The sequence below is a fragment of the Eptatretus burgeri genome, chromosome 10 (assembly GCF_056783735.1).
Source record: "Eptatretus burgeri isolate ZD-2024b chromosome 10, Ebu_testis_v1, whole genome shotgun sequence".
Classification (NCBI taxonomy): Eukaryota; Metazoa; Chordata; class Myxini; order Myxiniformes; family Myxinidae; genus Eptatretus; species Eptatretus burgeri.
The window spans coordinates 27152992-27180982 of NC_140970.1; the positions used below are offsets into that span (position 1 = coordinate 27152992).

At 46.1% G+C, this 27991-nt stretch overlaps 1 protein-coding gene and 1 long non-coding RNA gene across 3 annotated transcripts; one reads left to right on the forward strand and one right to left on the reverse strand.

The window, feature by feature from the left end:
* The first annotated feature begins 144 nt into the window (after positions 1–144).
* MED19 (mediator complex subunit 19) lies at positions 145–14443 on the forward strand. 2 transcript variants are annotated; one of them, XM_085897546.1, is made up of 7 exons: positions 145–298; positions 480–683; positions 3874–3996; positions 5025–5158; positions 12366–12471; positions 12623–12717; positions 13419–14443. In XM_085897546.1, exons 2-7 carry the CDS (start codon positions 497–499, stop codon positions 13446–13448), a joined length of 675 nt encoding a protein of 224 aa, XP_085753672.1. In that variant the 5' UTR covers positions 145–298; positions 480–496; the 3' UTR covers positions 13449–14443. The 2 variants fall into 2 exon arrangements, with proteins under 2 accessions (XP_085753672.1, XP_085753670.1); XM_085897544.1 differs by lacking the exon at positions 145–298 and having other exon boundaries at positions 305–683.
* Positions 11604–27553, reverse strand: LOC147018143 (uncharacterized). The gene is made up of 3 exons (XR_015062293.1): positions 24278–27553; positions 22878–23038; positions 11604–12124 (listed from the first exon to the last, which is right to left on the reverse strand). It is a non-coding gene; the product is annotated as an uncharacterized LOC147018143 (long non-coding RNA).
* Positions 27554–27991: the final 438 nt, after the last annotated feature.

A 27991-nucleotide genomic window follows, 5' to 3' on the forward strand; every position in this document is an offset into this window, starting at 1 on the left:
GCAGATTAGTCGTACCGTCAGCATTTCCTCGAGGTCATTATGTGCGCGATTTGATGGCCATGTCGGAGTAACTGGCGCAAGCGGCCTCAGCATTTCCTCGAGGTCATGTGATCGAGCTCATCATGTGCGCGATTTGTTGGCCATGTCGGAGTAATTGGCGGTTGCGGCCTCATAATTTCCTCGACTCACTGCCGACGTTCTTAGTGCTTTAACCGTTTGTGGAAAGTCACTCGGTATTTGTTGGGGTTAGTAACACTTTGATTACTTACGCCTCAAGACTTCAGGTTTGAGGTTAAAGGTGAGGTAAAACGTGTATGTTGGAACTACGTACAGTATTTGAAATCTGTAGAAGGAAGAAGAAGAAGAATGAAGAAGACGAAGACGACGACGACATCACCATGAACACAACTTTAATGTGAGCTCCGAGTTCCCGCCCGGCGGTTAAGAAAGTGCTTTTCTTTCTGTATTTACTTGTGTAGGCCGCGGGGATGTCCCCATGGCGGAGGCTTTGAGGCCCGAGATCAGGACGCCAACGACGTTGGCCGGTCAAACGAGCCAAGGCGGACAGCAGTCGGGACCGACGGGCCAAGCGTGTCCGCAGACGGTTCAGGCCGGGCAGACGCCGGGACAGTGTGGCCAAGAGGCCTCGTCCGGACTCCCCTTCTATCTCGTGAGAGAGCCAGGTGCGTTACTGATTATACTGGTTTAAACTAAAATAACACCCAAAGTAAATGTTAAACTTGTCCGGTGTTGGGCTGCCAGGACGGCTCGTACGTTCACACACTCCCGTTGGAGCTGTCTAGCTCGTGTTCGAATCCCGACCGAGCTACGACCTGCCATCCTGGTGTTTCGCAGGCACCACGAGGTATCAAGTGTGCTGTGGATGGAGTGTCCGGCCTCAGATGGACCATAAACCGGTGTCCCGTCCACTCTATTAGGCGGAGGACGTTCGACCCCACACACAGTGTGTTTCACGAAGAGGAGGCGAGCTATCGCCGGTACACTGAACACAGTTTAAATTCGATTCAAAACGGCTTTTGTTTCTTTCAACAAAAGCAAGATGGTAATTGGTATGCAAACGATTGAAGCAGTCTGAATCCAAAACCCAAAAATTCTTACCCTCATTGAATGCTGGGAAGATGATGACAAACTGCCCAGCACCGACAGACCATCCATCCGTCCATCCATGGGGACCATACTCTGTGCAGAGCGTTGGTGCTGCCCAAGCAGTCTCCTCGGCTATTGGGCACAAACCTGGACGGGTCGCCACTCCGACACAGTATACCAGCATGCTGCACTCACTTGGGAAGTTGGAAGGATGACAGGCAGAGTCAACCCCACCCGGTATGGTATTAATTCGACAGCAGAGGAGCATTTGAGCTAAGGATCTGAGGATCCCAAGCCCACCACCCTGACCATTAAGCCAACACCAGGCATACCGACAGATGCACCCAGCATAATTTTTTTTACCATGGAACAGCTTTTGGTAGTGTCAGCTCTCTATCAAGTGTCGTACTTTATTGTTGGTCAGCAGAGAACCTACTCTGTGGTTGATCTTGTTCCAAGCATGCAACAAGTCCTTTTTACACGCACCTTTATTTTGGCGGTGTATAGGCAAGTGACGGCTCCATTGGAAAAATGAATAACCCGGGTTTCGTGCATGAAGCAAAAATGTACCTTTCCGCTTGTCATTGAAAACGCCTCACTGCACTGGAAAACATGGGGACAGGAATACTGTACGTACTGTAAATGGTGGAGACTAGTAATACCCTCCCCTACTTGGGGGCGGTGCCACACGATAGACAATTACATTGAGAATGTGACCCCCCCTCCCCCTCCCAGGACCGCCAGCAAAGATAAAAACACCCCTATACATTAATTGGGGTCATGCTGATCCTCTGTAGGAAGTTTGGATGTTATTGGGCCAAAACTGTCGGAGGAGTAGCCAAACGAGCAAACACACCGGTCCCTAAATTATAGTAAGGATAGTTTAATGAAGCAGGTTAATTTTGGCACATTCCTAAATGTTTTGTTCATTCCATATAATTCTCCAAACAGTAGAAAAAGATAAGTTTAACGCTTTGGAAATTTTGCTTGCACACACGCACACGCACACACACGCACACATTGCTGGAATTATAGATAGATACAACGTGTATGCTAAATGGTCTTTTTCATCATCATCTTTTGCATGCAGAATTGTTGGCTGAGTGCATGGCTGTGGTGCCGATGCAATGCCCTCTTTTAGGTTAGGAAAGGAATTTGTAATTTATCCCTGGTGCCGACAATAGCTCGCCTACTCTTCGCGAAGTACACCGTGAGATTTTTAACGTCCACCAACTGATGCCGGTTTAATGTCCATCCGAGGGACAGCATGCACATTGACGAATCACCCTGTCTGTGAAACACCGGGATGACTTTCTAGTTGGTTCGGGATTCAAACTCTGACGAAATTGCTTGGGTGTGCATATCTCTAGGCCATCCTGTATGCTAAATGGTGAATAGTCAATACTGTATCATGTGATCATTGGTGTGTTGCAGGGAAGTGTACCAATGCTTTTCTTGATGCATGTCAACAACATTGATGAGAACGTAGCATTTAACGTCCTAAAGTTTGCCAATGGTGTCGATCGAATGTTTCGATATGTCTGCAAGCAAATAAAATTTCAATAAACTACAGGACTCGTTGAGTGCTCTTCATAAATAATCAAATGAAGGGCTTGTGGTTTTCAACCTGTCGAAATGAAGAGATCCATCGAGGATTCTAGGCCTTCACAATTTTGGAGCAAGTTGCGTCGTAAATCGACACAAAGGAGCGACCACTGATGAAGGAAAAAAAACTTGAGGGTAATGGTTCACATGATGCTCAAACCAGCCAACCATGTTGCTTTAGCGATTATCTACAGAGGTCACAAACACTTTGAACTTTTGGGTTGTCAGCAGATAGTTCTTATGAAAATAAATCATAGCTCAAGAGCTGTAGATCTCACTGAGAGCTGTAAAGAGAGCCCTTCACCAGCTTTATAAACCCACAAGTAAAGCCAGGAGAGAAGCGAGTCTTGAGTGTAGCATCATGGAGTATGTACTGTACTATTTTAGTACATAATGTGGGAATGTTTAGAATCCTTTTGTGTTTTAATTATTTGGTCTGTTTTTGTTTGCCCATCATCTTCTCCCCTCTCTCCCCTCTCCCCCTTCGTAAACCCTTTGAGAGTACATAATGCCTTCCTTACTTGAATGATCACAAATTGGAGCTCTCGTTGTAAGATGTGAACAATTTCATTGGAACGGCAACTGTGGGAGAACAGATGTGAACGACATTTGAACTGGAATGATGTGGCAAAGCACTGAGATGATTTTGGCATGCGAGAACTGGAGGTATAGGTGATTAAATGGAGCTATCCCATTGGCTATCACCAAGCGGGCCTGCCCATTCCTGTTCCTGTCAAAATTGCAATTAAAAAAAAACGAAATAATATAAGGGCTCGAGAGACAAGGTGGTCTATTTGATTGTGGAGTTGCTGCGTACGGAACTGTGACGCCACACAGTCTGTTTACTCAAACTTTGTGAACAACCTCGTAGCCGTGATCTAGTTTGGATGGAGGTTGAAATGTTTGAACTTCTGATTACCATAACGGAACTGTGAGGTTGAACCTTTATTCATTTTGCACCTCGTCGTTTCCCTTCCTTCTGCCCAGATACTCTGTGCTTAGGATGGACTTGGAAACTTTATACTAAAAAAAAAAAAAACCAACAAAAATGAAGCCCTAAATTGCTCTCCTTTCCCTTTTTGTGTTGCTATCATTGCTGCCCTTTACAATCGAAGTTTTGTAATTAATTGTAAATTTGTATTTCTGTCTGTGTGTGCACAGCGAGCCCAGAACTGAGTGGGAGCACTAACCTCATATCGCATTACAACCTGGATGGAGCTTATAGCAAGTTTTGTGGGAAGAAGGTGAAGGAAAAACTCAGTCATTTTCTTCCCGATCTACCAGGTGATTGTATACATGGGCCTTGGGGCAGCTTCCAAAAGCCATTGCTATTGCACTTTCATTCGTCAAACAGAGCTGTTGGATTAATTTGGCCCAAGGTTGTGTTCATCAGTGTTGCTGTTGTGTACAAATTGATTGAATTGAGGCCTGATCTGTAAACTAGAGAGCTTTTAAGGTGTCCTTTTTGTATACAATCTCTAGGCTTGTAGGGGAGCCAGAACATAGAATGGATCAGGACCTAACAGAACAACGGGAACAGTAGAACGAGAAGGGGGAAAACGTACCAACAGCAGGGATGAGAGACAAAATAGAGGGGGGCTTGGAGAAACAAGCGATGTCCGGAAGAACGGGGTAGGGGAGGACACAGAGAGGGTGGATAATATGGATACAGCCATAAATTCTCAAGAAAGAAAAGCTTGGGGGTGGCTGGGTTAATGTGGGTAGAACAGATCATGGTCTTGGGTGGGGAATGATCTGAGATGGTGGTGAACAGTTCTCTTGAAGACCTGGAGGGAAGAATAAGATTGTCAAGGATGTGGAAGTTTGTTCCACAGGTGGGGAGAAAAGAGGAACAAATGCGTGGAAGTTAGCAGTGATTCTGGATTTTGGGAGTTTCACCAGAAGGGTTGAGGGTGGACCCACATGCTTCCTGCAGAAACCTTGGGGGATGGGAGGGTGGACAAGCACGGAAAAAGCAGAGGGTGCAAGACCAGAAATGAGGTGGTTGAAGGCAGAGAGACCATCGACCTGTCTGCGATGTGAAAGTGATAGGCCAATATTACTTGCAAGCCAATTCCATATTTGTTTATTTTGTTTTATAGCATTGATGTCATAATGAAACTTTTGAATAAATAATTTGTAGGACACTGACTTTGGCTTATATCAGTATAGTTAATATATGAATTGCAATGTCTTTGATAGACAAAGGATAAATACACGAAGTATATGGGATTTGAATCTGGATTCACTGCATCATGAGCCTTCAGTTTTGATGGGAATGCTAAACAGGCTCTGTCTCTCTCATTACGTAGGAATGATTGACAATCCGGCATCACATGATGGCAGCGGATTGCGTTTATTGCTGGAGAAACCACCTGTTGTTACAAAAGAATTTCACCCTTTAACCGGCTCGATGCTTACCGGATTTCGTCTCCACGCTGGTCCGGTGAGAACCTTTACTCTGCACTCGATTTTTGCATTTTTCCAGACAATTGGTATTTGGATCTGCCGGTTTGCTCTCGCAACCTTCCACTTCTCTGGTTTACCACCTGGAGTTTGTCTGTAAGTGTTTACTATGCTACTGCACCATATTCACTATCTACTTTCTAAGCATCGGTTCATCTGTTTGTTTTTTTTTGATTGGTTTTCCTCCTCGGTTATGCCTTGCGCCGCTTTGACAAGCCTGAAGCGCATGCTGGTGGTAGTGTTGTGGTCTACGAGAGGAGCTCCCTTTCTCATAGCTCTGCCGCCCTGTGCCCTATCTCTCCCTCATGCTTGCACTTTTTTTTTTTTTGATCAATGTCCCTGTCCGCCACAATGTCTTTCTTTGAGCATTTAATGTGTTTTTCTCCTTAATGTGATGACTTTGTATGAGGCCCTTTCAGCTAACTTGTATTCCCTCCTCACCTCCAACTCCCCCTCTCTTTTTTCATCCGTGGTGACTCCAACTGCTGCCATTCCAGCTTTTTTGGTGTCGATCCTTAATCCACCACCCATGATATTGCAGCCAAATCTTTTTTTTTTGTGACGCCCTAAGGTCTGACCTAATCTCTTGGATTCCCAACTGACAATTTCCTCCAATGGCTTCCACTGTCTTTTAGACTTGATCATGTCTAAGTTCCACTGTAAACTTTTTCTCGTCCTCAGCTCTCCTTGGCTTCTCAGATCATATCTTCTTGAAATTATGTCTCTCAGGTGTTCTTGAGGAAATCAACAAGGCACTGTCATGTATGGTAGTTTCATCAGACAGATTTGTTTGGCCTGCACTCTCATATATTCCTCAGATTGGTCTCCATCAGTTCTTTTCCTTATGTAAAGCAAGCCCCACCGATGGGTAACTGTGGTCTCTCCATGAAGCTCACAATCATTGATTTGATTCCCAGGCATGCAAGAGCCCAGCGTCAGGCACTTGTGACATCCAAACTCTCAGCTTTGCACAATCGACAAGAAGAAAAAAAAGCAATCAGAAATTGCAGACTCTCACCAGGACTTGTTTTGTGTGGTGTTTGTGTACTGGTGTGTTGCACAATTAAAAATAGACAGAACTAGAACTGCTACTTCATAACTGCTGGCAGTGATGACTGGGTACCAAGATGTCCCGCTCTGATGCAACCCTGCTTTGATCAGACACTTGACTCTGACCCATGATGTTTATTATCATTCAATTGAATTCAGAATGAGATTAAAATTAATTCAATTCAAACCAAATACTGTAAGTACAGTCCTGCATTGGAGTCATCAGAAAGAACCCAAACAATAAAAAAAAGCAAAGATTGTCATCAGGAGGATCCTGGATAGGACTCTCATTTCAGCTATTACACCTCGACCATCAAACCCATCTGGGCACAGACAAGTGAGCCTTATAAAAATAAAAAAGAACCCATATTCAAAAACTTAAATAACTCTGTCTGCCAGATCAGGTTGAGATTTAAAACATTTATTCCCCATCACTACTAGATCATAATTTTGAAGTTTCATGTAGACTGATGAAGCGGTTCAAGAGAAAGAACTTTTTTTTAAGATATTCGCTCAATCCAATATGGTTGCCAGACCATGTGACGTTAATTATTCGTGAATACTCTGGTATCCCAAGGCTCGGCGAACATTTGTCTAAAAATTTCCCTCGATCAGTCCAGCTGTTCTGGAGAAGATTTTTTTTTTTTTTTAATCGGTTTAGGGTAAATCCAATATGGCTGCCCAAGCATGTAACCTATGACATCATAAATATCATTAAAACGTACTACATGAGTGGTCGCTCCAATGATGAAATTGTCTCAATCCGACAAGTGATTCTTGTCCTGCTGACGGGGGAACTTGTGCATTGCATTACAAGCCTGTCCCTCTGTGTACTGCAGTTAAAGTGGAGGGTGGTGGGCTCTTGATGATCGAGGAGTCCGAAGTGAATGCCCGTTAGGCCAGTTACTTTGAGCGGCTGCACCAGGCTCATACACCAGCTGTTGTTGCATGTCCATCGATTCATTGGGACCATAGTCTGTGCAGAGCGTTGGTGCCTGCCAAAGCAGTCTCCTTGGCTATTGGGCACAATCTTGGACAGTTGCCACTCTGATACAGGATACCAGCAAACTGGCACTCATTTTGCTGACCTCAGAAGCATGACAGGCAGAGTCAACCCCACCTGGTATTAATTCAACAACCGAGGTGGATTTGAACTCGGTATCCTAGGATCCCAAGCCAACCACCCTAACCATTAAGCCAACACCAGGCATGTTGCACGTCAGGGGTGTTGCTATCCCGATTGCTGACACGCCAATCAACTGTGATCCACCTTCGTTTGTGGAAACTCAGGCCTCGGTGAACCGGTTGAAATGGGGTCCAGCTCCTGGGATATATGGTATCCATGCTGAACTTCCCAAGGCTGGTGGAAATGCTCTACTCATGTCATTGCATGCAGTTCTGTGCTCTGTCTGGAACATAGACGTCATCCCATCTGACTGGAAGAGGGGCCTTGTTGTCCCTCTCTGGATAGAGAAGGGTGATTGCCAGGACTGCAACAACTACCGAGGGGAGACGCTGCTCTCAATGCGAGGAAGGTCTTTGCCTGGACAATTATTGAGAGGGTTCGCCTGGATAATTATGAGCACCAGCACCCAAAGCAGTCAGGCTTTACACCAAAGAGCCCTTCAGGTCCTCACCGAACGCAGACGAGGGTTTCGTCAGGGGCTGCTTGCAGCCAATGTTGATCACTACAAAGCGTTTGATTCAGTGAATCGGGATGCCCTCTGGAGCATTATTGGTCTTCGTGGGGTGCCACCAAAACTGATAAATCTGACGTCTGAAGTACACTCTGGTACTGAGAGTGCTGTGAGATGTGGTGATACCATCTCAGACTTATTTTCAGTTGTTACTGGAGTTCATCAGGGGTGTGTACTAGCCCCCACACTTTTCAGCGCTTATATGGACTGGATTCTCGGGAGGATGTCGGAGAAATCAAGCTGTGGTGCATCGTTCGGGAATGTTAAGATATCTGACCTTTATTCCGCAGACGATGCAGTCATCTTTGCGGAGACTCCAGATATTCTTTTTGGAGCCCTCAAGGTGCTGGATGGGGGAATTGGAGCCGCTGGGTTTCCTGGGTCAAAACTAAGATCCAGGCTTTCAATGACATCTTGGATGCTGTTATCTTGTTTCTACCTGTTTGTGGTGTGTATGTTGAGGTCATTGAGTGATTCACTTGCCTTGGCAGTGATGTTCATGTCTTTGCTGGCTGTGAGAGGTCAATAGACGTCTGGGTCAGGCCTGGGGACTCAAGGATTCACTGGATCATGGGGTGTGATGCTGTCGGTACCTGTGCAGGAGGACAAAAGTCCGAGTCTTCAGGTCCTTGGTGCTTCCAGTCTTGCTCTATGGATGGGAGACTTGGACTCTGATCAGGGATCTGAGAAGGAGACTTAATTTCTTTGGTACCAGGTCTCTTCGGAGAATCCTTGGCTATCGCTGGTCGGATTTTTGTGTCCAACGAGCGGTTGCTGAGAAAGACTCAAATGAGATTTGTTACCTGCATAGTCCGTGAGCATCAGCTGCGGCGTCAGCTGTGGATATGTGGCTCGTTTTCCTGACGCTGATCCTGCTCACCAGATGTTTTTCAGCGATGGAGCCTCATGGTTGCAGCAGGTTGATCAGCATCTCAAGGAGATGGGGAAGGGATGGGTCAGGCATCTGCCTGGGGGATGACCAGACGGAAGCCCCTGGAGTACCGGTGGAAAGTGGACGCAGTGACGTGTTGCTTCGGTGCATGCTCCCATACCTGACCTGACTCACAAACATCAGCTTGCTTTGGATGACATTATCTCTCGAGGTGCCATCCCTCGAGGTAGTGCTCTGGGGCCAATCCTAATATTGATCTACACCAATTGCCTCCACCCTGTGCAAGACTGTTTCTCACTTCCACTTCCCCCACGCCACATCCAAAACCGAGCAACCACCTGTGTACCACCTTCCAATGATCGAGAGAAACACCAACTGGTCATCTACCTGGAATAGGTAGGTCTTTCAATGCAAGAAAGTCATACATTCTCACTTTGTGCAGATTCTGGAGCTGCTGGGCCACACAATCAGCTATAACGAGATCTCCAAGCTGTCATCAAAAGCCAGTCATTGCTTCAGAATTTTCTGCAGTTAAATTCTTCTTCATATGTCCTAATCTTTTTATGGTATACAAAGTCCTCAACAGAAGTGTCATGGAATATGGTTTTACTTGTGGACCAATAATGCTTCCTAACTTGCCTACCTTGAGGACTTTTGTCATTGGTGTCTCATTCGAGGATGCTGAGACTCGGGGCGACTACGACTTCAGCCCAAGTAAGTTGGTGGCAAGGCTGTCTTTTACTATCTATCTTCCTGTCTTCCTTCTCCTGTGCCCTTACCTTTCTGCCAAACCACTGCCCCCTCAGGTCTACCAGAAACTCATTATGTTAATCCCCACACAGCTCCACTTCATGCCTACTGCCATTCTTTCGTTCCCCTCTTCTTTTGAATGTGGAACCATATTCCTGCATCTGCTGTCTCTCCAGAACTTAGTCTCTTTTCGCTCCAGAATTTAAAGAATGCTGCCCACTGCCACTGCATTGTGTCTTCATTTTCTGTCTGAACTTTACTACACCTGCTGAAACCCTGTTCCCCTATCACCTAGCTCCTCACTTCGTGCCCTGGTGCGTCCACACATTCTTTATACTCCCGTTTCCCCTTTGCCTTACTTTGTCTGACCCTTTGCCCTCTGTTCTGCTCTTGTGTAAACCTCATCACCTGCATTCAAAAAATTCTCCCCATTTACTTATCCATAAGACAATGATTTTAAAGTGAATGTATAAAAAGGATGAAGTGAAAATACTTTTGCAGTAAAGTGTGCTTGTGAAAATAACAACACAAATGGGACAAAAGGCAAAAAACAAACAAGAAAATGCCAGAAAGTTGTCTGCACTGAACTGCTCAATGATCGTGAGTAAAAAGAGTGAAACGGTGTCAGCAGAAATAACTGTTACTGATTGATAAAACCAGTGAAAATAATCCAAATGGAAAAAGGGGAAATGTAACTGCAGAGAAACGGAGCTGGATTTTCCACAGCCGGAGATGGAAAAACTTTACAAATAAAATATACAATTGATGTAATGCATTTCAACCTTTTCCATGCTGAACTTCTCAAGGCTGGTGGAAATGCTGCACTCGCGTCGTTGCATGCAGTTTTGTGCTCTGCCTGGAACACAGGCATCATCCCAACTGACTGGAAGAGGGGCCTTGTTGTCCCTCTCTGGAAAGGGAAGGGTGATCGCCAAGACTGCAACAACTACCGAGGGGTGACGCTGCTCTCAGTGCCGGGCAAGGTCTTTGCTCGGATAATTCTTGATAGGGTTCGCCACCATCTGCTTGAGCACCAGCGTCCAGAGCAGTCAGGCTTTACACCAAAGAGGTCAACGATTGACCGTATCCTTGCTCTTCGTGTCCTCACTGAATGCAGACGAGAGTTTCGGCAGGGGCTGCTTGCAGCCTATGTTGATCTCTGTAAAGCGTTCGATTCAGTGAATCGGGATGTCCTCTGGAGGATTCTTGGTCTTCGTGGGGTGCCACCGAAACTGATCGATCTGATGTCTGAACTCTACTCTGGTACTGAGAGTGCTGTGAAGTGTGGTGGTACCGCCTCTGACTTATTTCCAGTTGTTACTGGAGTTCGTCAGGGATGTGTACTTGCCCCCACACTTTTCAACACTTGTATGGACTGGATTTTGGGAGGATGTCGGAGAGATCAAGTTGCGGTGCATCGTTTGGCAATGTCAAGATCTCGGACCTTGATTTTGCAGATGATGCAGTCATCTTTGCGGAGACTTTAGACATCCTCTTGGGGGCCCTCGAGGTGCTGAATGAGGAGTCGGAGCCGTTGGGATTACGGATTTCTTGGGTCAAAACAAAGATCCAGGCTTTCGGTGACATCTTGGATGCTGCTGTCCTGTCTGTGTCTGTTTGTGGTGAGGATGTTGAGGTCGTGGATAGATTCACTTACCTTGGCAGTGATATTCATGTCTCCGCAGGTTGTGAGCCGGAGGTCAATAGACGTCTGGGTCGGGCCTGGGGAATCATGGATTCACTGGATCATGGGGTGTGGCGCTGCCGGTACCTGTGCGGGAGGACGAAAGTCCGAGTCTTCAGGTCCTTGGTACTTCCAGTCTTGCTCTATGGGTGCGAGACTTGGACTTTGACCAAGGATCTGAGACGGAGACTTAATTCCTTTGGTACCAGGTCTCTTCGGAGAATCCTTGGCTATCGCTGGTCGGATTTTGTGTCCAACGAGCGGTTGCTGAGAGAGACTCGGATGAGATTTGTTACCTGCATAGTCCGTGAGCGTCAGCTGCGGCTGTATGGACATGTGGCTCGTTTTCCTGACGCTGATCCTGCTCACCAGATTCTCTCAGCGAGGGAGTCTCATGAGTGGAGGAGGCCAGTGGGCCGACCACGTGCCTCATGGTTGCAGCAGGTTGACCATCATCTCAAGGAGATGGGGATGGGCCTGGCATCTGCCTGGGGGATGGCCAGACGGAGGCCCCTGGAGTACCGGCGGAAAGTGGACGCAGCGACGCGCTGTTCTGGCACATGCTCCCATACCTGACCTGACCTGATGTAATGGGAGAGTTGAGGGAATGGCATAACTACATACGACAAGTAGGTAAGTGAAAGTGCCGTCGTCATCCTCACAAAGACATCAATCAGGGATGACTGGGAGCAGACACCACCTCTCGCAAGGTGGATCCATCCACTGGGTGTCTGCGATGCAGCCAGGTCATACATTCCAGGTGCCATGATCCTCCGGCACAATCAATGATCCTGGATTGGCAAAACATTCCACCACCGGCCTTCTCAGACTGTAGGAAGTGTGCTGATTTTTCATTTTGCCCACCAAGGATATCTGGCAAAAGGAAAGAGAAATGTTTTATGACTTTCCTTTGTAATTTTAAAGATAACATTTAACTTTCATTTATTTTGTCTTTTTTTTTTTAATACCTTTTTTTTTTTTTTTTTGGTCTTTTTGATCCAATGTATTCATTCATTCTCTTGATCTTTTTTTTTTTGTTTATTCTCTTCCTATTTTCTAATTCAATCATTCAACTCGCTTACCCCCACCTCTTCTTATTTTACCTCTTTCACAGCTCCCAGAGCAGTATCGTGCACTCCACCAGCTACCGCCTCGCAAGAAAAACAAGCACCGACACAAGCACAACCGCACTACAGACACCCTCACCCAAGAGGGAAAAGGTTGTTGCATTTCAATTTCCTTGTGCACCTCTTTGAATGTATGTTGTCTCAACTTGCTCACCCTCAACCCCTTGCTCTGCACCACGATACTCACCATTCGTTTTTCCACTAACTACAAGGCCTTATCTCACCGTTTCCCTCCTCTTTGCAGAAATCACGTCTGACTCTGACCACAAGAAGAAGAAAAAGAAAAAAGATGACGATCCAGAAAGGAAAAAACGGAAAAAGGAAAAGAAGAAGAAGAAGGTGAGAGGAGATAGTTGATGATGTGAGGGTTTTGAATTGCTTTGTTCCTTTCTGCATCTCTCCAATTTGTACTTTTATAATTTGATTTGTTGCGGACATCAGGAGAGCTCGACAAATATATGTGATCGCAAAAACAGCCGAGCCCTCCCGATTTTGTAATGCATGTATGAACTCTTTGTATCGCTTGAACTACCTTCCAAAACAAGAGAATGACTATCGGTGAATGTTGATTCAGTGAAAACATTATCAAAATGTTTTCACTGAACACTGAACTGAACAGATTGCTGTGTGCGTGCATGCATGCTGCGGACCAGTGAGAGCTCGGGTTACATGTGCGCTCCTTGCACCAGTTACGTTGAGAGTTGGACGCCGTGTGAGAGTCAATCACCTAATTACCCCCCCCCCCCTATTGATGCTCACTGAATCAACATTCACCGAATTGCCCCTCCCCCACCCCCTTTTCCTGAACACAAACCAAATCCCCACCCCTCTCACCCATTTCCTTCCACGAACACTCGCCACGACACAGTACGTAACTTTTAACTTCAAATCATGCCTTCAAGTTTTTTTGCTTTTCCAAAAGGTAAAGCTGAGGGATAAATGTGTTTTAAATTTAGTAAACATTATGCTCTGTGTAATAATGTTGATTATTGTAACAAATATGAAAATTTTATATAATTAATGCCCTTTTTCTGTTACAGATTTATAGAGATAGAATCTGCCAAAAATGAGAGACCTGTCTCACTTTGAAAGGGGACAAATTGTTGGTGCTTGCATGGCTGGGTGTTCTGTGACCGAAACCTCAAAACTTGCTATGGTAACGAGAGGAACAGTCTCCAAGTAACGACAGCATGGGAAAAAGAAAGAACACAGCTACAAGAACGTCTTACAGTGGTCAGAATTGTGAATAAAAATCACAGGACAACAGCTGCAAAAGTGGTGGCAGACCTGAATACATGCCTCACCTGACCAATCTCAATCAAATCAACTCATTGTGAGTTTTACAAAATAGTTTCATGGCAAAGCTTCCACATGCAAAACCCTTGATGAAGAAAATGTGTTATCCCACAAAAGGTGGTTCACAGAACACAAGGACTGCACTTTGGAACAGTGGATAAATGTACCATGGCCAGATGAGTCGTTCTTCACACTATCTCCAACAAATGTCACAGACTACGTTTGGAGACAGTCCTCGGACACCGACAACCCTGACACCGATAGTTAAACATGGAGGAGGCTCTGTAATGATTTGGGTAGCAATCTTTAGGCCCGATTACAATACACTGCAGAGTGACTGCAAATGACTATGAAGCCATCCTTCGCAACAAATTGCATCCCATGATACAAACTTAGTTTCCTGAAGGAGGTGCCATTTTACAAGACAATAATGCTCCAATACACCTTGCTGTAAATATTAAATCCTGCTTCGAAGAACATGAGGATGAAGTACAACATCTTCCCGGGCCTGCTCAATCACCGGATTTAAATATTGAGCCATTGTGGTCAATTCTCGAGAACAAGCTGAGAAGATTTCCCCCACTAATGCCCCCCAAGGAACTTGAAGCTTTTCTGATTGAGGAATTGTGTATACCTTTATCAGATGTGCAAAACATGTACCACTCGATCCCATACAGGATTAATGCTGTTTTGTCAGTGGGGAAGGGGTTCTTACTATGAATAAATAAACATACATTTTCATGGGTGTTTCCAAAAAAAATTTTTGTGTGTGTGTGTCTTTATCATTACTCACTCATTGACTGACTTGTTGTATAAGTGTTTCGTACTTTCTCTGTGGGCTAGAAAGTTGAAATTTTGTATAATAATACAACTTGAAGCTGAGATAGCCTTCAAGTCTGAAACCGACCACACTCAGTGGTGTAATGGTTGGAGCATTCCCTCTGAGCCTGGGAGGTCAGCAGTTTTATTTTGGGGAGGAAAAGTGGGATTTATTACCACGAAGAAAAGTGGAAGAAGAAGAAGAACACGGCCGCGTAACTGCAATCACAAAAAAGTAACAATACATTAAACCAATGCACCCCGGAACCACGACTGCTTAACAAATACGCCTTTACCATTCACTCAGGAAACACAGGACTTGGAATGCAGATGAGAGAAAAGAAAAACCTTTGCTGCACAAGCCCTGCCCATCCACGTGGTCCAGCATCCCCATAACCGTTCGCCGTTCGTGCCTCAGCCCAGTCGGTCGTTGGGGTCCCTTCTGTGCTCACAGCAGTTCCATGCGGGCTTGTCCTTGCTGCATACCTTCCCTCGGGGACGTCTCGTGTCAGCAAGAGCAGCACGAACCAACAAGTGGTGAAGGACTAAAAACACCATTGGAGTGCACGCAGCACGCTCGTCATCGATGCTTTCATAAATCCCAGGGGACCCATTCCAGCACTTGTAGGGCGTGCCTATTGGGCAGCGCTGCCCAACAGATGTACTTATACGGGCATGTTCTTGGCCTGTCTTGTCGCCTTGCACTGACAACTCGATCACTCGTGGTTCGCGCTCATTGTCTGTGGTGTCAGGAAAATTCCACACAGACTGCGGTCATATGTGGATTTTGCCCATAAGCTATTACGCTGGGAAATTCCACAGAGACGTAAACAATCGGGAAGGTTCAAAAATGTTGGAAAGTGTGTGGGGGCGTTACTAGACATGGGGGGGTGGGGGGGGATATTTTTTCTCAACACGTGCTCAATATGTTTTTTTATTTGTGAGAATCATGCTACACTTAAGTTAACATGTATTACAAAATAACTTCTAATCTATCCCTTATTTTACCCCTTAGACTAGATCTATAACAAAACTGTCGGACTCTGCTATTTGCAGTTGATAAAATGCGACCTGCTTTTACATTCGTGGCCCTGTTCAAGTATTTGGGGTTTTTTTCATGGGATTTTTGATTTTTCCCTTATGAATCATGAACCACCGGGAACTTATCCCACTTTTTCCACATTGAAACAATGCCCCGACATTCGTGGCATTTTTCAGGAACGTGTCCCCCGTGAATGTCAGGATCCCACGGTATATGCAGTATTGTGCAAAAGTTTGGGTTATTTTTACTTTTTGGTGCTGTTCCCCATTAAATGTGTGGGAAGTTAGAAGTGTGCAATACAGGCAGATAACTCAAATTTCTGTGAAAGTGGATTTAATATCAGTTACCTTAAAGTATAAAATTGAAAATTTTTCTTTTTCAGTCCGCCCGGCGTGCGATCGGTCACGTAACTCAAATCGCGACCGCGTCGCCCACCGGAAGGGACAATTCAGTCGTGAACCTCCTTGGAACTACCGCCAGGAGCTAGTCACGGGTGGGTCTTTCAACCCCACCACAATCGTGCCAATCGGCCACCCGCGCAGGATAGGGTTGTTCGCCAAACTCGACCTACCTAAGTACCTGCGCGGGTAGTTAACCGGGCTATCGTACCTCGCCGCTGGCCGGCCTAGGACACGAACCGCTTAAGCGGTCCGTTCCGTGCTTCAGTGATAACCGAGCGGTGTTATCGCCGGCCCTGACAGACGTGATTATTTACCAGGTGCTTACACCCCTCTACCAATTCCTTCTGTGATGCAAGATGGAACTTTCAAACAAGGGAAAGGACGCAATGAAACTGGGAACAGTTCAACAAGCACATTTATTGCACACTCAGACAAGCACGTATTCTACAGCCATACAGTAATTCAGGCACGTATACAGTGAAAGCAAGCAAAGGCAGAGTTACAACCAAATAAATTCTTTTTCACACACACACTTAGACAATTCTACTTATAAGACAGTGCCACCACATGCATTTACACAAAAGCAAAGGAAAAAGCCACCCTCAAAGGCAAGAGTGGTAGACAGGTTCGTGGACCAAATGTGCGTGAAACCTGGATGAGTGGCCAGGTCCACGAGACCGGAGGGTCTTACCCGCGATGGCGGGCAAGCCACGATGTCAGCGTAGCTGTGCCTGGCTTTGTGCCCCTGGCGTGGCCGGTGAGCTCTCTCCGTTGATCGGCCCCCATCTGCCTTTCCCGTCTGCTTCGAGCTCCGTCTGCCCCACTGACACTGCCGCACCGACACTGCCGCCGTCTGCCTCTTCAAGCTCCATCCGGTTCTCCGATCCCTCCAGACTGCCACTCTCCAGACCCGACTTGACTGCTGTTCACTGCCCTGCCGACACACACTGCTTCTGCCGACGCACCAGACCCAACTTGACTGCCGAACCACTGCCACACTTCTGCTGCCACTCCACTGCTCTGCCGACACACTGCTACTGCCACACTCTGCCGCGAGCTGCGTTGTGCTCGCGCTTATATAGGCCGGGGGAGGAGCGCATATGCAAATTTGTGGATCACAGCGGGTTCGGAGGCGGGGCCACACCACCTGATGCTCAGCCATTGGATGGAAGAAAAGTGGGCGTGAATCATTCCTGATCCGTTTTTCGAGGCGAAAGGAACCCATTCACATCCCAAGGCACGACGTTTGGTAGAAAGGCGATGGTGGTGGAAGTTTGCTGTGGTGGTTTGGGAAGGGTGTTGGTGGTGGCGATTTGGTTGTTGGCGGGCATTGTTTGAGAATGGTGGTGAAGCGATGTTTGCGGGGTGGAGTTGTGGAGGTAAAGAGGCGAAGGTGGTGGTGTTTGAGTTGTCGTTGTTTGGGAATGATGTTGGTGGCGATTTGGTTGTTGGGGGATGATTGGTCCAAAATAATGATAGAGAAAAGAAAAACGGCTAACTCAAAGGATCACAGCCCTGTGAACACGGAAATTCCCTCTAAACAACGGTGGGGAAATCTAACTACACAGATACTTATCGTCATAACTGATCTAAGGTCCTTTATGGTGTATTGCGAATTTCCACAGCAGTAACAATATATTATCATGGGCTGGTAATATCCACTTATGACAATGAAAATATGCAAGGAATAGTTTGGAATTTTTCTGTGCAGTGAAGATAATAAATTGTTGAAGTAATCAACAGTAGTTACATTAATGTAAATTACAAGAATCCACAATAAAAGTTGCAAATGACTGAATCTGTGAAATTAGTTTTCATCCACTTGGTCCCTTGCTTGAAAGTCTGAGTAGGTTCAGAATGGGAGCAAGAAAGCAACTTTAAGGCCCGGTCACACCTTGACATTTTAGCCAGCGATGGCAACGTGTTAAAATGTATCTAAAACGCTGGCTTACGTTGAACTTTTGATGTTTCTTTTTAAAGATTCGGACGTATTCATAGCGACTTGGTCTTATGTATAACGCATTGGTAACGGACACAGAACGTTTCGTTGTGTTATAGATAACTTATACCAACGAATGCTGAACCTGTTGTCGGCCTACACAACCGATGCCCAACGATAGTCTAACGCAGGCATAGCGCGTTGCACGCATCGCCGACGATGTCGTGACGTAGCCTATTAAAAGGCTGACGCACAACGATTCAAATCATAACTGCCGTAGAAATGGAAGTGACAACATCGCGGTCACACCTTGGCGATCTTGCCAGCGTATGCCGACGTAACAAAAAGTGTGTCTAAAACGTTGGGGCACGTCGAATACGGTATGGGTAAGTTTGGTATGCGCGAGTAGAACGCTAAATACGCTATCATAAGTCATAGTAAGTAGAGTACGTCAAGAAATTTTGAACATGTTCAAAATTTTATGACGTACTCGGCGTATGACACACGTTCGCATGCGATGGGATTAAGTTTTACACACGATATGTGGACGCTTACACACGTCCACAAACGCTACTTATAAGCTACTCATAAGTCGAAACACGTCGCGGTAATGTCTTTTTTACGCGAAACTTATTTCTAACTTATGTTTGACGTGCTTTGAACCAATTCTTTATGTAGTCCCAACACACATCGACGTATGTAGACGTATTCGAATGACGTCTTCCGATCGACAAAAAAAAAAAAAAGAATGTGTTTCTAGCTTACAACTGCCATATAAAGACGTGTTCCCAGCGGTTTTGGGAATTGGTATATAAAAATGCTGCTCATAAAAGGGGAACCCAACAGTGTTTGAGTCCTTTTTGAGTCGATGTCCATGTCAGCAGTAACAGTATTAGTATTAGTATTAGTATTAGTTGTAGTTTGTTCATGTTGGCAGTAGTAGGTGGGTGTGAGAGGGAGGGTGTGGGTTATGATGGATCGTCCTTGCGTCCGCGTGTCCACGGGTAGGTTCATAGGCTGCTACTCAACGATTTAAATGGCTGCATCTCCACTATTGAAAGTAGACGCTTGCGCTCAACAATTGGATTTTTTTACACTCAACGACTTTTAAACGGTACCACTCAACTAGTTTCATTGTTTACAATGAACGATTTAAATTGCTGTCACTCGCCTTTGTTTTTTTTTTTTTTTTTTTTTTTTTTTTGACGCTGGGGTTTGGAAATTTGAAACGTTTCTTCTGAACGTGTTAAAACGCTCAAACTCGACTATTTTAAATAGACGCTGCCGATGGACAATTGGAATCATAGCCAAGCTAGACATCGAAGTGTGAACATCCTCGTCATGCCGAAGAAAAGTTTGAAGAATGCTGCAAATAAGTGTCCTGGCCGTGGCCGTCGACGCTGACGCAAGGACGATCCATTATACCGACGTCTTTCAGCCTATGAGTAACTTAAAAGTAACGTCTGTCGACGTGTGGCAACGATCGCGTAACGTGCCAACAACACGTTAATCATAGGTTAGAAATAAGTTTCGGGTACGCTAAACATTACCTCGGCGTGTCTCAACTTATGATTAACTTACAAGTAGCATGTGTTGACGTCTCAACGATAGCAGACCGTGCATACAACCTGTGGCCAGCGTAGCGGAACGTGTGAGTCATACGCCGGCATACGTCGTGAAATTTCAAGCATCAAAAAATTTGAGGACAACCGAAAAGTACAACGTTTAAAGCCAACGTACAACAACGTATGGCAACGTACTACGACGTATGCCAGCGTGCTCTCAATGTTATCAAAACTTACCCATAACGTATTCAACGTGTGCCAGCGTTTTAGAAAAAAAATTCAAAAATCGGCATACGTTGGCTAAAACGTCAAGGTGTGACCGGGCCTTTAAACAGAACAGCGTGTGAAGATCCAAACTCTGCGTGAATAATGGCACACCATGAAGAAAATAGCAGAAAAGCTGAAGATCTCTGACAATGGTGTGACATACACTTTGTAAAGCCTGATGGGAAAACTGGCTTTGTACAAGACACGAAAAGGCCAGGAAGACCCAGAAGAACCTCTGCAAGGCAAGATAAGCACCTGAAATTGCTCAGTTTGTGAGATGTAAGAAAATCAATTAGCAGCTGAAAAATGAAATGAGAGTAGCCCTGAACATAAACAATCTTGTCCATCACTGTATGCAGAAGGCTTATTGCAATAGGTCTCCATGGTGGAGCTGCAGCAAAGAAACCACCGTTGAGAACACAGAATAAGGTGAAAAGACTGAAATTTGCAAGGCAACACCAACATTGGGTGACTGAACAATGGAAGCGGGTACTCTGGTCTGATGAATCGAAGTTTGAACTTTTTGGATCGAAGAGATGCCAGTTTGTATGCAGAAGACCTGGCAAAAGTTGTGACGTGCAATGTTTGCAGGATTTAGATTTGTTGTGCACACAACCTCGCCGTGCACCCACCCGCAAACAGGTTCGAACACCAATCGGCATCATGTCGTCACCCCAGGAACGCCAAGAGCCAGGTATGCCAAGAACCAGGTACACCAATAATCAGGTACTGAGCAGAACCAGCAGGAGTAGTCCAACTGTCACCAACCTCCATTGCTGCTGTCCCCAACCATCAGCAAGAGCTGTCACCAACCGTCAGCAGGCGATCTCACCAACCATCAGCAGGATCTCTCACCAACTCTAACAGGGCAGTCCTGCCATTCTTTTATAGGCGACCAGTGTGGGCGGAGCCTCAAGCATGACTTCAGCCAAATCTAGCTTGCCTATTGGCGCATCACTGCATGAGACCTCCAACCGTCCATTCTCGTGCTTATCCTCCCGACCATTGTTGAGATCAGGTGAGGTCCGCACTGATTGAAATCAAGTTATGTTCACACCGATCTTAGAGAAGAGTTTAATTCACATCAGAACATATGCATATGGAGAGAGGGGAGGAACACACACAGTAGTTCATCAAGCCCAGCTCTGGCAAACTCAGTTCAGCGCTGCCTAATATACAATTTTACTCTGACCCTTGTGTGACCACCTGTTAGCATGATTCATCCTGTTCCCATCATCAACTTCCATTAGGAGATTAAAGCACAGGATTAATTATTTCCCCCTTGGCTCTGCAGCTGCCTTTTATTGATTGACAGCAAGGCCTGTTCCTGTCATTATCCTGCTCCGTTACTTCCTGAGTGTTCAAGGCCAGCTGTTCTCTCCCTCAAACAGTGCTGATTGATGACAATGTTTGGCTTTTCCTTGAACCAGCAAAGCCCAGCTGTTGGCAAGAACAATGATGACTTGTTTGAGACATATACAGCGTCTCCACACCGTCAGCAGGATCTCTCACCAACTCTAACAGGGCAGTCCTGCCATTCTTTTATAGGTGACCAGTGTGGGCAGAGCCTCAAGCATGATTTCAGCCAAATCCAGCTTGCCTATTGGCGCATCACTGCATGAAACCTCCAACCGTCCATTCTCGTGCTCATCCTTCCGACCATTGAACGAGACACAACGCTCAATCAACACAGGCCTGGCTTACGACGCCATGCTCGGGGCACTGGACAAATCCCAGGGAGCAGTCAGTTGCCGGAACAACTGAGCGGAAACATGAAACGCCTACAGAATGTCAACGCGCAATTATCACCTCTCTGTTCAGCCTGACACGAAGAAGAGCCGGTTTGCATCCATAGAGCTGCTGAACGGGATGCCGAATGTCATTGGACAAAGGTGGGTCCTGAGGTAAATGATCCGAGACCACAGCCATGTTTGATCGTCAGAATGAACGGTTCATGAAAAGCTTGCGGTGTGATTAATAACTCAAATGTCCTGTAAGTCCAATTTGAAAATGATAACCAAAATAAATTATGTATTTCCAAGCCAATGTGTCTTGATGGAAAGAGAATCTCCGTTGGGCTAATGCCTATCTTATCGCGTCCACGAACGGTGACTATCGCTCATGCAGAAATGAAAACAGGTAAAATCATACGTCATGAACATGTCGTAAGAGGAAAAGGTTATCCCATAAGAAATAAAGGGAACCTGTTCTCTACCCTTCTCCAACGCATCAGAGTTCGAATCCCACCAGACAAGGGGATGGGTCTATTCTGAACATGCATTTATGGAAATAACTGCCTGAGGACCTGGATGTTGCGTGCATTACTCGGATTGGATTCTGAAATCCACAACAAATGGGCGTCCAACAAATCTGAAATCCACAGCACTACTCCTTCGCCTACCTCAGACTCGCCCGAGTCACCCAACAGCTGGAGACATCGGTTAAAAGTTACATCATTGCCATTAAAAGTTAGCACTACCATGTGACATGCAGTGAAGTTACCCCCGACCTTGTACGTTTTAACTCTACCCTTCAAGATGTGCAACAATTGAAACGAGAGATGTCCCACCTGATGTGTTGGGAACGACCTAACTGATTCACACAAACAACCTATGCGACACCGAAATTGCCGGAATTTTCAAAACTAAAACAGATAGCCGGTGGGCTTTAATAATCTACACAGCTCCATGCAATCTGACCCAGGACCAGGTCTGAGGAAAATAAGAAAGAGCACAATGGAGGAGTGGACAGGTTGCTGGAGGCACACCTAATGTAGCATAGGCTGGCCATGTTCCATTTCAAAGTTTCTTTGAAGTGGCCATTAAAGAGCAGGAGCAGAGCTGCAACAAAGGCAGTTCATGAGTATGGTGGAATACTGAAACAGGGCTGCAGTAAAGGCAGTCCATAAAATTAACAGGAAAGGTATCACCCTGAAGTACGGGGCTGAGTGAAGGGCAGTCCACATAACAGGTGGGGGTGGAACACAGGCCACGGAGCAAATGGTGCAGTGAGGTGAGTGATGCAATGGATGCAAAGCAAGTGATCCAGCAAGGTGAGTGATGCTTATGATGGTCTTGGGGATGGAGAGACAAAGCAAACGGCAAAGCGAACAGAAAACAGCACAACAGGTAATGCCATCAAACATCAGCCGGTCCCTGGTGTGCACATACCTGGGGCATTGGCGGTGGTGCCAGTCCAGTAGAGAGAGAGCTGGTGGTCGTATGGCAGCTTAGCTGCCGGGGTAGCTATCATTTCTTGAAGCACGACTGTGTCGCTGATGCAGTGCCCCTCTACCAGTACACACACTGGAACTGGTACTCATTTCGCCGACCTTGGAAGGATGACAGGCTGAGTCAACCCCCTGGTGTATTAATTCAGCGGCCGACGATGCTTGAACTCAGGACCCTAGGATCCCAAGCCACCACCCTAACCACTGAGCCAACACCAGTCTCGGTAGAGAGAGCTCAGGGTTGGCCTTACTCGTCCACACCCATCAAACGTCTTTTCCATCATCTACACTCCCCTAGCCCCCCTCTTTTTACAATTCGTTGCTTTGTCTTGTCTCCTATATCCTGCTATCCCCATTGCCAAATTCATACCCAATACTCCCAAGGTTCCCCTGGAAAGGAAAAAGAGCAGAATCTTACATTTACGTCATGACACATCTCATTCTCAAGTCCCTCAGGAGGGCAAGTCCAGTGGCCGGTGATCATCCCGACACTGGATGGTGCGAAGAGTTCTGAATCAATCCTAACTACGCAAATATGGTTATACTTTTAAACTGTCCCCCGGTCTCTGGTTCTTCCGAGGAGAAACGAGGATTAACCCCTTCATAATACACATATAATAAAATTAATAATACATATGTATATATATATATATATATATATATATATATATATATATATATATATATATATATATATATATTGTTACGGCCTCAGGTACCAAGTGTATTATGAGGGGGTTTAATCCCTGTTCGTCCTCGGAAGAGCCGGACCTGGGGCCACCGCTCACGATTAACTTCGTGATATAGTGGGTTACTTTAGATTTTAGAACCACGAACACCAATCAGTTAACCATGAGTTCCAGTGTCCACCATCTAATTTTTCCGTTTAACTAGAGGTCATGTGGTTTCCTGAATGGGGAGCACGCCCTCAACAAAGCAATCTTATCTTGATTAGATCTTAATTAGGGCGGCCGAGCGTTTACCGCTGGTGCGTGCCGACTATTACAGGTCAATTCGTTTGGTAATTACCTCCCAGTCTAACTAGGTTCAGACAATCCTGGATCAATGGAAGGAAAGGACAAGCACGGACTGGTTGGAACGTCAACAAAGGAATTTATTAATAAGAAAATAAATAAATAAAAAGAACTATTTCCGTGTGGTAAAAATTAGTAAATTCAAATCCATCAAAATTATCACAAGCAAATAAATAATCAATCAGACACTGATAGAAAAAGACACAAAGAGAACATGTTTATCACGATGTCTTACTTAACAATTAAACACAGACAAAGGGTACCCAGCAGATCATTCAGGGGGGAAGAGAAATTCAGTCTCACTCACCAAATAAAAACCCACTCGCGAATAAAAACACCAACCCACTCGCGAACAGGCTTGAACGCCAATCAACGTCACGTCATCACCCCCAGGAACCAGGGACGCCAAGAGCAGGTCTTGAGCAGAACGAGCACGATCGATCTGAGCGTCATCCACCGCCATTAGCCACAACCGACGGACAGCTGTTAGGAGCTGCGAGTAGCTGAGGCGCTGTGAGGCGACTACCGTCGCTGGCACCCCAGGTGGGCCTAACTATCTTCCCCCCGAGACTATTGCTCCTGAGCCTCCTTGTGTGGGGCTGGCTCACCACTGAGCTCCACACATCGGCGTTCCTGTCACCGTCGCTTACCCACATGACGTCACCCCCTCTAACGTCACCTTCGTTGTTTCTATTTGTGTTTCCATTTCCCGTTCCTTTGTTCCCATCGGCTGTGTCACCTTCTCTACTCTCTTCGTTAGTTTTCTCATGTGCCATTTTACATTCGGTTTTAATTGCCGTCATCTCTCTTGTTGTTTCCTTCTTGGCGGCTCTTAACTCCTGAATCGCCCCCTGTGTTCCTCTCCATTTTTTTCTTCAACTCATTCTTCTACCTCCTTCGTTATCTTCCCAATCTCTCCCATCAGCCTGGCCTCGCTCTCCCTCATCTCTTCCCAGATAACGATCCGACACTCCATACCACAGCCATTTGTCAGAATTACCGAGCGAAACGTGAAGCGCTCATAAAACGTCAACAACAATTACCACCTCAATGCTCAGCCCGATATGAAAAAGAGCCAGTTCGCGTCCATAGAGCTGCTGAACGGGGTGTCAAACGTCCATGGTAAAAGGCGGGAGTCGGCGTCGTTGAAAGAAGCGGGTGTCGAGCCTCCGCTGAGCTCACGGCGATCTCACGTGCATGGATGTGCCCGTCGTAAAGAGAACCAGAGAGTTGGTGTCAAAGCCACCCAATTTATCGTTTTTAAAAGACTATTCTAATAATATTTTTTTTATAAAGCATTGCAGTGAAGTCTGATCCAAATAATTTTAAAGCAATATATGTATTTGTATATTGTAATCAGTAAACTAGTAGTAGTGCACATATTAAATGAATGGCAAGCGTCTAGTATAAACAGGCGAGCATTGGGTGGCTTTGACACCATCTTTGGTTGAAATTTAATTCATTTTTAAAAATCATTTGTTAATTTCAACTTCACTACACCAATAGTATACTACAAAGGAACCTCCATGCCAAATATCAGCATCCTAGTACACATATTAAATGAATGGCAAGCTTCTAAAAAATAACTTGCACCAAAAACTTTAACGTTGATGTGCTACAAAAAAGTTAAGTTCAAAACAGGTCAAAAATTTGAAATTTGATCTAAAAGAAAACGGGACTCATCGGACCAGGCGACCACTTTCCACTGCTCCAAGGTCCAGTTCTAACGCTCACGTGCCCATTGTAGGTGCTTTTGACGGTGGACAGGGGTCATCATGGGCACTCAGACCGATCTGCGGCTACGCAGCCCCATACGCAGTAGGGTGCGATGCACTGTGGGTTGTGACACATTCCTCCCGTGACCACCATTAAAATTTTCTGTGACTTGTGCCACAGTAGACTTTCTGTTGGTTCGGACCAGACGGGATAGCCTTCGTTGCCCTTGCGCATCGATGAGCCTTGGGTGCCCAACAGCCTGTTGCCGGTTTGTCCCTCCTGGGTCCACTGTCGGTAGGTACTCACCACTGCTGACCGGGAACACCCCACAAGCCTTGCTGTTTCAGAGATGCTCTGGCCATAACAATTTGGCCCTTATCAAACTCGCTCAGGTCTTTACTCCTGCCCATTTCTCCTGCATCTAACACATCAATTTCAAGAACTGACTTCACTTGCTGCCTAATAGATCCCACCCCTTGACAGGTGCCAATGAAACAAGATAATCAGTTATTCACTTCACCTGTCAATGGTCATAATGTTTTGGCTCAACAGTGTAATTTTTTTATCACAATATTTCAAAATGTTGTGGAGGGATTCAGACAACACTTGTGAACGGGTTGGGTAGGTCACAAGAAGCTTAGATTTTGGTTAAGGTCCGGATGCCGATCCACCTATCAATAGGATACAAAATGTAAAATGTGCAGCCGGGCAGAGGTATTGTGGGGCCGGATCTCGGTGGCGAGCACGACCGCAAGGAGGAGCAGAGTCGGCTCCACCGAACACCTGGAATTTAGGTCGTACCTTTCAGATAAATCCAAAGGTCAAGGGTCCCTTATCGGACCGAAGATCGCCAATAGGTCAACCACGTGGGATAGGGTCAATTGCCAATTTCAATATACCTAAATACCCACGCAGTCTAACAACCGGGGAACCACACCCTCAGCCGACTCTGTCCGATCCGAGTCGCAGGTAACAGCTCTGATCCGGCGTAACCGAGCGGAGTTACCAGAGCCGCGCCGGACCAAATGAACAATTTGCTGCTTCGCTATTTTCCAACACGCACCATGCCAAGCCAATGAAATAAACACAGAAACGAGCTGGTACATTCAACAAAAAGGGGGGTATTTATTTATAACAATAATTGGGGAGGGGAACACAGAGCAGAGTTATCCAAATATGAAAATGTAATGTACAAGGAACACAGGCACTTAACAGTTTCTACTTATCAGACGGGGCCCACGGACACACACACACACACACACACACACACACACACACACACACACACACACACACACACACACACACACACCCAGAAAATGGACTTCAGTGGGTCTTCAATCAGTAGAGCCGGGCCAGGGTACCTGTCCCGCCTCGTGCGGTCACACCGACCCGAACCTCCATGGTGGGTCTTGAACCCACGACCTTGGCGTCGCCAGCACCAAGACTGTGGACCGCTATCCCCATGATCTCCGTCTCTCCATGCTCGTCCCGACAACCACTCTCCCCTCTTTTGGAGGGAGCCGCTTCTTCTCCTGGCCACTCGGCTCCTGATTGGTCGGACCCATCGTGCGATCCCTGGCCGTCTCCCATTGGACAGGCCCACGGTAGGCGGGGCAACTCCCACCCTTCTGGGTGGAGTCCCGATCAGAGGCGTTTGTAGCTCCGCCTACCTCCTCACCTCCGACCACGTGCGTAATGGCGATGGTGCTGAGCGGGAGATGGGGCGAGTGAGATGCCTGCTCCTTGCCGATTGGCCAAAGAGGGACACCATGCCCATGTTAAACTCCGCCCACACACTCTCGCCGGCGAGCACACGAAGAATGCCACGAGCAGACTGTTGTTGTTGTGAAAGCGAAGATGGGCATTATCGTTGTTACAAGTGATGTAAAAATCCTAACTATGAAATAACTCTGCAGCGCATGTACAATTCCCATTAGACTAGGGACGGGATCCTAACTAGAAACACGTACTTACCGATATAACTGATCTCTAGGACCTGGCTGTTGTGTGTAGTAAGCTTCCAAATTCGTAACAGTATGCGCTCCACTGAGTGCCGTTCATGTTAATGTTTCTTTCTTACATTCTTGTCATCCAGTGCCATTCAATATTAAATATACCTGGTCTCAGGGTGAATTTGAACTAGTGATCATTCTTGCAATGCGGAGAGTCCATTGAAGGACTAATTGATGAGCAATCAGCCGCAGGACCGTATTGTGCGCCTCATTGGCTCTGCTCCCCTGCTCATGATCAGACACACGCCACCGATAGCACAACGCATCACCTGGCTCAGTTGTTCCACTGG